Source organism: Oncorhynchus kisutch, linkage group LG28, assembly GCF_002021735.2.
Source record: "Oncorhynchus kisutch isolate 150728-3 linkage group LG28, Okis_V2, whole genome shotgun sequence".
Taxonomy (NCBI): Eukaryota; Metazoa; Chordata; class Actinopteri; order Salmoniformes; family Salmonidae; genus Oncorhynchus; species Oncorhynchus kisutch.
Window position 1 is genome coordinate 39,172,965 of NC_034201.2, and position 9,696 is coordinate 39,182,660.

The 9,696-nt window shown below is 48.0% G+C and overlaps 1 protein-coding gene across 1 annotated transcript in view; it reads left to right on the forward strand.

The window, feature by feature from the left end:
- LOC109872574 (serine/threonine-protein kinase 10-like) overlaps positions 1-9,696 on the forward strand; it is a 56,672-nt gene that overhangs the window by 40,815 nt on the left and 6,161 nt on the right. Inside the window, exons 9-12 of the mRNA XM_020463855.2 lie at positions 2,183-2,788; positions 5,429-5,559; positions 7,411-7,534; positions 9,329-9,508. Coding sequence (XP_020319444.2) covers positions 2,183-2,788; positions 5,429-5,559; positions 7,411-7,534; positions 9,329-9,508 — 1,041 coding nt within the window. The remainder of the gene's footprint in view (positions 1-2,182; positions 2,789-5,428; positions 5,560-7,410; positions 7,535-9,328; positions 9,509-9,696) is intronic.

Below are 9,696 nucleotides of genomic sequence, written 5' to 3' on the forward strand. Positions count from 1 at the left end.
CACTAACACACTGGAGCCAAACAAAGGAACAGAAACCGGAATTCATGCTTTCACACACCCACTTACCCACCGCTAAAAATACATGCTATTTGTCCTGCACACCGGCACAAATATCGCCTTAGCTTCTCCTCTTGACAACTTCCTTATTCAAAGTTTGACATGACCCCTGTTCCACAGATTTTTATCTTTCAGTTAACATATACCTTATTTTTCTAATAAAACTGTACTAAAACGAAGTTAACGACATTAGACTGGTTGGATTATTTCTAGGTGATAATGAGTCATTCATATATATTATGTGATATGGACCTGATGTAATTTCAGGTTGGTCATTTTGGGTGGACCCTAGCAGTTGTCTTCATTATTGTTTTTGCTCAGCTTAGCTCATCAGTATATCAGCTGTCTGTCTTGTCCTCTAGTCTTATAGCTGCTGCTGACGCAGTCTGAAATCAGCAGATGCTCCAATCTGCTTTCACCTCACAAACACAAACCCCCCGCCCCAGAGGGAAACTCGAGGCCTGAGAGTGCATCTTTCAGGAAACCTTAGACCGCCTTTGCGCTCGCACGCACGCACACGCGCAGGAACCTACAGCATGTGCATTGGCGGAGTGTAGAGGTTGTGAACAGCCCTCTCAGGGCCTGGGGCCTCATTTATCAAAGGTGCGTGCGAAAAAAGACTAAACCTCGCGTGCGCTAGTTTTCCTGCAAAGGTTGGTATTTATACGTTTTGAATTTGATGGGAAAGTGTGTGTATTGCCACACAAATCCCAGACAATGTGTATGCGCAACTTCTAGTGGTTGATCAACTGTATTGCATGCAAATGTTGTTGTTGGGAGAAATGGAGGTGTTTGACGCACATGAATTATAATAATGGTAGGGTAATAACATTAAAACGTCTAGGCCTAATGATAAAATATATGCATACCCAGTTTGCATAGCAGAATGCCGCTTAATATATTTATTTTAATTTGATTATATATAGGCCTAAATCATAATCATATAGCAGGACCTGTCCCTCGTTTTCTGACATGACTGGTATATTCCCGCTACACAACCAATATTAGGATACCATTTATCCATCGCTGTTTCAATAACTAACCATGCTACCATTTACCCATCGCTGTTTCAATAACTAACCATGCTACCATTTACCCATCGCTCATTCAATAACTAACCATGCTACCATTTACCCATCGCTCATTCAATAACTAACCATGCTACCATTTACCCATCGCTCATTCAATAACTAACCATGCTACCATTTACCCATCGCTCATTCAATAACTAACCATGCTACCATTTACCCATCGCTCATTCAATAACTAACCATGCTACCATTTACCCATCGCTCATTCAATAACTAACCATGCTACCATTTACCCATCGCTCATTCAATAACTAACCATGCTACCATTTACCCATCGCTCATTCAATAACTAACCATGCTACCATTTACCCATCGCTCATTCAATAACTAACCATGCTACCATTTACCCATCGCTCATTCAATAACTAACCATGCTACCATTTATCCATCGCTCATTCAATAGCTAAACATGCTTGAAAGTAAATAGACTGGTAACCTATGACAGTATGGGTAGGCTACAGTATTGTTTTGGAATATGAGCGGGGCATAATAGCCTACTTAATCTTAGAGCCTATACCAAGGCAGGAGATAGTTTGATAAATCACAATCATTTGTTGCTAGAATCCTAGAATCTCCACGTATGCCAGAATTTAGTAAGAAATGTATGCACGGTTGATAAATGAGCTACCAGCTAGTTCATTCTGGTATTAATATCTGTAGATTTCTCCAGTTGTGTTTAGAGGAGCCAATTGAAAGGCTGGCCGCAGTCGTAAATATGGCAGATGACGTTGTTTGCTTAACGCTCCAAGACAGCTCATACTTATCTCAGGTTCTCAGAGCAGGGAGACTTGATGTAGGTCAGAGTTTCAACAGGAATAACTTCATTCCACGAGACAGTACCACTAAAGGTCAACACCAGCTTTCTGCTGCAATATGAAGCCAAGAGACTAAGACTATTAGGCATTTAAGGCTACATCCATTTAATTTGGCTCATATTAGAGTGATTACTTTTAACATTGGCACTGAAGGTGCTTCTGGCTGTTGACAGCCTCAAATAACAATGGATTTCTTCTCCTTTCCTCTCTTCTCTCTAGTCTCCAGACAAGGACCCGTCTCAGACTAGTCTAGAAGGGGACCAACCCACAGACACACCCTCCAAAACCCCTGTGGTGGACGACGCCAAACCCCCCCTAAGACCGCCCCACAAGGTCGATGACCAGCTGATGGACCGACAACTCCCCGACGATGGCATCAGCATCGTGGACTCGGACAAGCCCGAGAGCGAGACCTCCGGTAAGACCGCCTCTGACTCGGGCATCGAGGATGGGAAGAGCACCCCCACTTCGGACGAGGGCAAGCCCGTGGACACCCCCGAGACCGAGAACCCACCCCTGCTGGCACAGCCTAAAGTGGTAGAGGTACCAGAGATACCCCAAAGCCAGGAGGAGGGCAGCACCCTTACCCCAGACCCCACACCTCTGATCGGGATGAATGGCAGCATGAGGAGTGGGCCTCCGGAGAGGGCCTCTATAGGGGCTAACATGGACAACCTGATGCCCCACCACAATGCCAATAGCAGAATTTCCAAGCGGTACTCTGACACGGGAAGCATGTCTGCCTCTGAGAGCATGGACATCAGCCTCAACCTGTCAGGAGACATGTCAGTCAACAAGGACGACGGGACCCTCTCCTCCAGGGTGGTGAGTAATCCCATGTTTAATGTCACATTCCACAGAAGATTTACCACGGTCTTTTACCAAAAAATCTACGACTTAACTTTTGTATGATTATTTCCACGGCCAGGCTCCAGTAGCTTACTGAGCTATGGCCTTGGTGTACCTGCTCTGACTTGGGGTGAGACCGCTGTGACTTCCCATAACAATGGCTACCTGTGGACATGGTTAACACCTACTCACAAAGCAACTGTTTTGAGAATGCAGAGGTTGTTGAACTCTCATTAACATAATCACTGGAAACACTAGTGAGTTTTGTTATGTTACTTTATTCAAGGTCTGGAGATAATTAGCCTTAGTGAAGCTATAGTTATACTCTTACATATTTGGCATTTTATATCAAGATGTAACTGGTTAAACCCGAACTTCTAAAGAGAAAAAATAACCATTAAAAGATGGTATGATGGAGTAGAGCAGGGATGGGCAACTGGCTGTCTCCTTTTGAGGGCCCTCGGATCAATTTTAGGAACTCAGTCGAGGTCTCAACTTACTGTTGCGAGTCAGAATACTAGAATTTTGAAATTTGGTTGTGCATCAACAGTTTATCCTCTTATGTCAGTCCCTGATAGTCACATGCCAGTATATTTTTTGATTGCTAAGTTAGTTTAAAGGCCAGCTATCTAAACTTGTTCTCATGGTCGAATTATCGGCCAGGGGGCCCATTTGATTTTGTAAGTCAGTGTGACTCAGATATCATATTAAAAACTGCAAACAATTCTCTCCACTCTATAGCAAAATGTGTAGAATTGCAGGAAATGAGTTGTGCTAATTTTTCTCTCTGCCCCATGTCTTTTTAAAAAGTCATCAGACTTTCTATGCTTCCCATTAAGTTTCGTTTTTGCATCTTTTACTTTCGGTTTTGTACACCATTTTCAAACTCCTGAAAATAATATTTTTGGTTATCAAATATATATCACAGCGGTTAACATGGGTCAATGATTCTCTACACTATACTTGTTTTGTTACATAAACTGAAATTAAGCAAACTATTAGAATTTTAGCGACCAGAAAATGGAGTAGCGATTTCTGCGTAGGGCTGCTTTAAAGCGGAAATCAACATTTGAAACCATAACGCGTCCTGTCTGCGCTTTCTGGGTGAAAAGCTGAGGGATGGGGCTCATTGACAGAGCTATGGATGCAAGGACAGATCATCCATGATATCAACATTATAGTTTTAACCATGTTTTGAGGCTACAGTGTTTGTTTAAATGTACTTTCTTTAAACAAGCTTATATTTTTGGTTCTGATGGGGTATGACCGCTGAACTAAGTTCATGAGGCATTTCTAAGTTATATTCTTCAAGAATCAATGGGTACATATCATTCATTGATAAGTCCACAAATGGATCTAGCAATTGCAGATTGCCCCTTTAAACTATCCATAACCTGAATTCATCCATTTTGGATCTTGTCAAGCAGTGGAACTCCACTGACTACAAGCTGATATTTTCAAGTAAAAAAAAATAAGCTGCATTTAGAGCACAAAGGCTCTGAGATGGAATCAAACTACTGTTCTCTGGGAAATGGACACATCCATCCTTTAATGCCAAGTCTGTTTGAACTAATGTGACTCCATTTTCCATTTTACCCCCCACTGGGCTAAATTAATGGGATTTTTGTGTTTGTGTAAGTGTGAGGTTGTGTTCAGGAGAGATGGGCAGGTCAGGAGGACCAGGGGTTTATGAATGGAGATCACAGGGAGGGAGGCTATAGCCAAAATGAGAGGCTCCAGCAGAGCTGCTCTACAGACCCCTGGGCCCCCTGAGAACACTGGATGTGTGCTTACTTGTTCACGTACATACGCACAGTGTGCACACACGCACAGAGTGTCTCTGTCAAAGGTTTAGAATGGCTACAGCAGGACATGCTTACTTCTCTGGTGAGAGATGTAGAGAGAACAGAGTTGGTTCAGCTGGACCTATACACTTTCATTTTTCATCAATAGGATGAAAATTATTTCCACTAATAATTTTGAAATGTAGCCGTGTCACCCAGGGTCATGCTACTCTTCCTGGGGAGAGACAGAAGTAGGTCTGACCCAGTAAGAGTCAGGCTCCACACGGATTATCTTTGTACTGTATTGGGGGTTGACAGAGCTCTGTTGTCAGAGAGAATCTCACTTCCTGCTTGGCTCTCCCTCCCTGTGCAGCAGAGCAGTGTGATTATAGAGGAACCTGCCCAGCAGGATCACATAGTCTTACACAAGTACTGCTCTTTCCTGTCAACTGGCAGGCAGGCTATACAGTGTTCTCCATTCACCACCTTCTCCTTTTAAAGACACTAGTGTGTTGTTCTCATGTTTCAAGGAAAGGAAACAAAACATGAAGCAGACTATTTCCTGATTTTAAAAATGGTCTTAACAGTGTAAACAACACTGCTGCAGTCAGTCACCCAATTATGACACTAAACACACAGTCTTACTCTATATATTAGACTCTTTATCACTCTCTACCTGTCTCTCTCTTTCCCTCTCATTTTCAAGGGGCTTTATTGCAAGTGAAATAAACAAAAAGTGAACAGTAAATATTGCTCACACACATTCCAAAATAATAGAGGCATAAAGTTGTAACTGTGCAAAAAGTTAAAGTACTCCCTCCTCCCTTTCTAGGACTCTCGCTTCTCCAATAAGACATTGAAGCGCACCAGGAAATTTGTCATCGACGGCGTGCAGGTCAGTGTGACCACATCCAAGATCATCAGCGATGATGAGAAGAAAGATGAAGAGATGAGGTTTCTCAGGCAAGTCTCACTGCTTCCTGGTAAACCCTTCTTGTTTTCTCCCTGAATCAAGGTCAGGAAAAAGGGCCGGGTCTACTTCGTCTCTCTGTATAAAACAGGATCTCTGGTACACTGAGTTGTTGAGAGCCTGGGCTGTGTTCGGATGTCCCTAATGTAAACAGACTATTTTGGGCATCCTGGTCTGCTCTTTTCCCTTTGAGATCAGTGCACAAATACACAAGATGAGCTTTGTGACAGCAAGAAGTGGCTAGACTTCATGTGAAAAGAATTCAGCTGAAAAATTGCAAATGTCAATATATGAGACAATGGCCACTGATCAGTGTGAGTCGTGTGAGCAACATGGCATGGAACATTCTATATTCCTTAGTGATAAGGAAGGATTGTGATAAATCCCTAACAGTGCTAAGATATTTAGTTTACTAGTAAACACAATGGTATACCAGTCACTTGTTTTATATGGGACAAATATTTCACTATTTCACATGACTATTATGACTACCTAAATCCCCCCCAATCGACAACATAGATAATCTGGAAATTGAGGGGTTTACAATCAGAGTTCAAAGTGTTCTGAACAGTCATTCTCCCTGATTTGAAGACCTTGAGCCAGTAGCCTGGTGATCTCACTGCTATCTAGTGGTGATAATGTGACACCACACCCTGTGTTGGTTCATCAGTTCACTATATGGTTCAGACACTGTCACTCACACACTTGCTATCTGGTAGTCAGATTCCTCTTATTTCTAAGCTCTCTGTTGTCATCGTCATGGAGGGAGCAAGACTATTCCCTGAATCAAATCAAATCAAATTTATTTATATAGCCCTTCGTACATCAGCTGATATCTCAAAGTGCTGTACAGAAACCCAGCCTAAAACCCCAAACAGCAAGCAATGCAGGTGTAGAAGCACGGTGGCTAGGAAAAACTCCCTAGAAAGGCCAATACCTAGGAAGAAACCTAGAGAGGAACCAGGCTATGTGGGGTGGCCAGTCCTCTTCTGGCTGTGCCGGGTGGAGATTATAACAGAACATGGCCAAGATGTTCAAATGTTCATAAATGACCAGCATGGTCGAATAATAATAAGGCAGAACAGTTGAAACTAGAGCAGCAGCACAGTCAGGTGGAAGTTGAAACTGGAGCAGCAGCATGGCCAGGTGGACTGGGGACAGCAAGGAGTCATCATGTCAGGTAGTCCTGGGGCATGGTCCTAGGGCTCAGGTCCTCCGAGAGAGAGAAAGAAAGAGAGAAGGAGAGAATTAGAGAACGCACACTTAGATTCACACAGGACACCGAATAGGACAGGAGAAGTACTCCAGATATAACAAACTGACCCCAGCCCCCCCGACACATAAACTACTGCAGCATAAATACTGGAGGCTGAGACAGGAGGGGTCAGGAGACACTGTGGCCCCATCCGAGGACACCCCCGGACAGGGCCAAACAGGAAGGATATAACCCCACCCACTTTGCCAAAGCACAGCCCCCACACCACTAGAGGGATATCTTCAACCACCAACTTACCATCCTGAGACAAGGCTGAGTATAGCCCACAAAGATCTCCGCCACGGCACAACCCAAGGGGGGGTTGTCATGGAGAGAATATGGAGAGAATATATTCTGTCTTCTAATATGAAAAACTTTTGTGTCATGGTGCTTATAACTGATTCAGTCTACAATGTTGTGACTGACTGTTTATTAGATCTTTGATGCATTATTTGCCTCCAAGTCTTTTTAGGCAATGCCATATCTCCCAGTGCTTTTACTGTCAAAGTATGTGAAGGTCAAGACCTATGACAGTAAGAATATTTGAACTTTGTGTGTGTCATGTATGCGCGTGTGTGTGCCCGCGCAGGCGTCAGGAGCTGCGGGACCTGCGTCTGCTGCAGAAGGAGGAGCACCGTGCCCAGGCCTTACTCAACACCAAGCTGGACGCTCAAAGAGAGCAAATGCAGCGACGCTTCGACCAGGAGATGAACGTAGGTCTACACACACACACCCCTCATTTAGTGTTTGCACTGATAGAGGCTTCTGACACACGTGTGTGTGTGTCACTAATGGATGAAATCCCAGAATTCCTTCTTCCTTCATCTACACCAACACCATGATATTAGCTGAGTTCACACCTACGCACTAGTGTCACATCAACCTGTCCCTGTCGTGTCAACGCCCCCCTCCCCCGTCGTGTCAACGCCCCCCTCCCCCGTCGTGTCAACGCCCCCCTCCCCCGTCGTGTCAACGCCCCCCTCCCCCGTCGTGTCAACGCCCCCCTCCCCCGTCGTGTCAACGCCCCCCTCCCCCGTCGTGTCAACGCCCCCCTCCCCCGTCGTGTCAACGCCCCCCTCCCCCGTCGTGTCAACGCCCCCCTCCCCCTCCCACGTCGTGTCAACGCCCCCCGTCGTGTCAACGCCCCCCCCTCCCTTGTCGTGTCAACGCCCCCCCTCCCCCGCCGTGTCGTGTCAACGCCCCCCCTCCCCCGTTGTGTCGTGTCAACGCCCCCCTCCCCCTCCCCCGTCGTGTCAACGCCCCCCTCCCCCGTCGTGTCAACGCCCCCCGCCATGCCGTGTCAACGCCCCCCGCCGTGTCAACGCCCCCCGCCGTGTCGTGTCAACGCCCCCCCTCCCCTGTTGTGTCGTGTCAACGCCCCCCTCCCCCGTCGTGTCAACGCCCCCCTCCCCCGTCGTGTCAACGCCCCCCTCCCCCGTCGTGTCAACGCCCCCCTCCCCCGTCGTGTCAACGCCCCCCGCCGTGCCGTGTCAACGCCCCCCGCCGTGTCAACGCCCCCCGCCGTGTCGTGTCAACGCCCCCCCCCTCCCTTGTCGTGTCAACGCCCCCCCCCTCCCTTGTCGTGTCAACGCCCCCCCCCTCCCTTGTCGTGTCAACGCCCCCCCTCCTCCGCCGTGTCGTGTCGACGCCCCCCGCGTGTCGCGTCAACGCCCCCCTCCGTGTCGCGTCAACGCCCCCCTCCGTGTCGCGTCAACGCCCCCTCCCCCGCCGTGTCGCGTCAACGGCCCCTCCCCCGCCGTGTCGCGTCAACGGCCCCTCCCCCGCCGTGTCGCGTCAACGGCCCCTCCCCCGCCGTGTCGCGTCAACGGCCCCTCCCCCGCCGTGTCGCGTCAACGGCCCCTCCCCCGCCGTGTCGCGTCAACGGCCCCTCCCCCGCCGTGTCGCGTCAACGGCCCCTCCCCCGCCGTGTCGCGTCAACGGCCCCTCCCCCGCCGTGTCGCGTCAACGGCCCCTCCCCCGCCGTGTCGCGTCAACGGCCCCTCCCCCGCCGTGTCGCGTCAACGGCCCCTCCCCCGCCGTGTCGCGTCAACGCCCCCTCCCCCGCCGTGTCAACGCCCCCCGCCGTGTCGCGTCAACGCCCCCCTCCCCGCCATGTCGCGTCAACGCCCCCCGCCGTGTCGCGTCAACGGCCCCTCCCCCGCCGTGTCGCGTCAACGCCCCCCTCCGTGTCGCGTCAACGCCCCCCCCCCCTCCCCCGCCGTGTCGCGTCAACGCCCCTGTTAATGTGTCAAGCACCCACCTAATAATAATCATTTTATTATTTTTTAAATGTGGGATATTATCTCTGATACCCTTTTGTACATTTTTGTTTTAGATCATTTGTAAAATGTCATTCTACTTTTTCCACAGTAACCTCTCCTACCCTCTCCAGCTGTAACTCCTTCCAGCCCATCTGGATGACCAGGATCATGGCTACTTATGATATAAATATGGTGATAGTTTCTTTGATGGTGAAGGTGTTCAATTTCTTTCTCTGCTCCTCCCAGGCGAAGAAGAAGTACTACGACACGGAGCTGGAGACTCTGGAGAAGCACCAGAAGCAGACCATTGAGAAGATGGAGACGGACCACACTGTGAGGCTCAGGGACGAGACCAAACACATCCGTGCCGAACAGGAACGCGACTACACCAAGTTCCAGGAGCAGATGAAGCACAAGAAGAAGGAGGTGAGAAAATATGTGTGTGTGTGTGTACATGTTTTACTATACCTAAACCAACTCAAATTCAGAGAAGTGAGGATCTCACTTGTAAAAAGGCTTTTTCTGGCTTAGGGGTTGGAATCAATTGTTGCTCCAGTAAAAGTCCTCACGTGTGTGTGTGTGGTGTGGTGTGGTGTGGTGTGTGTGTGTGTGTG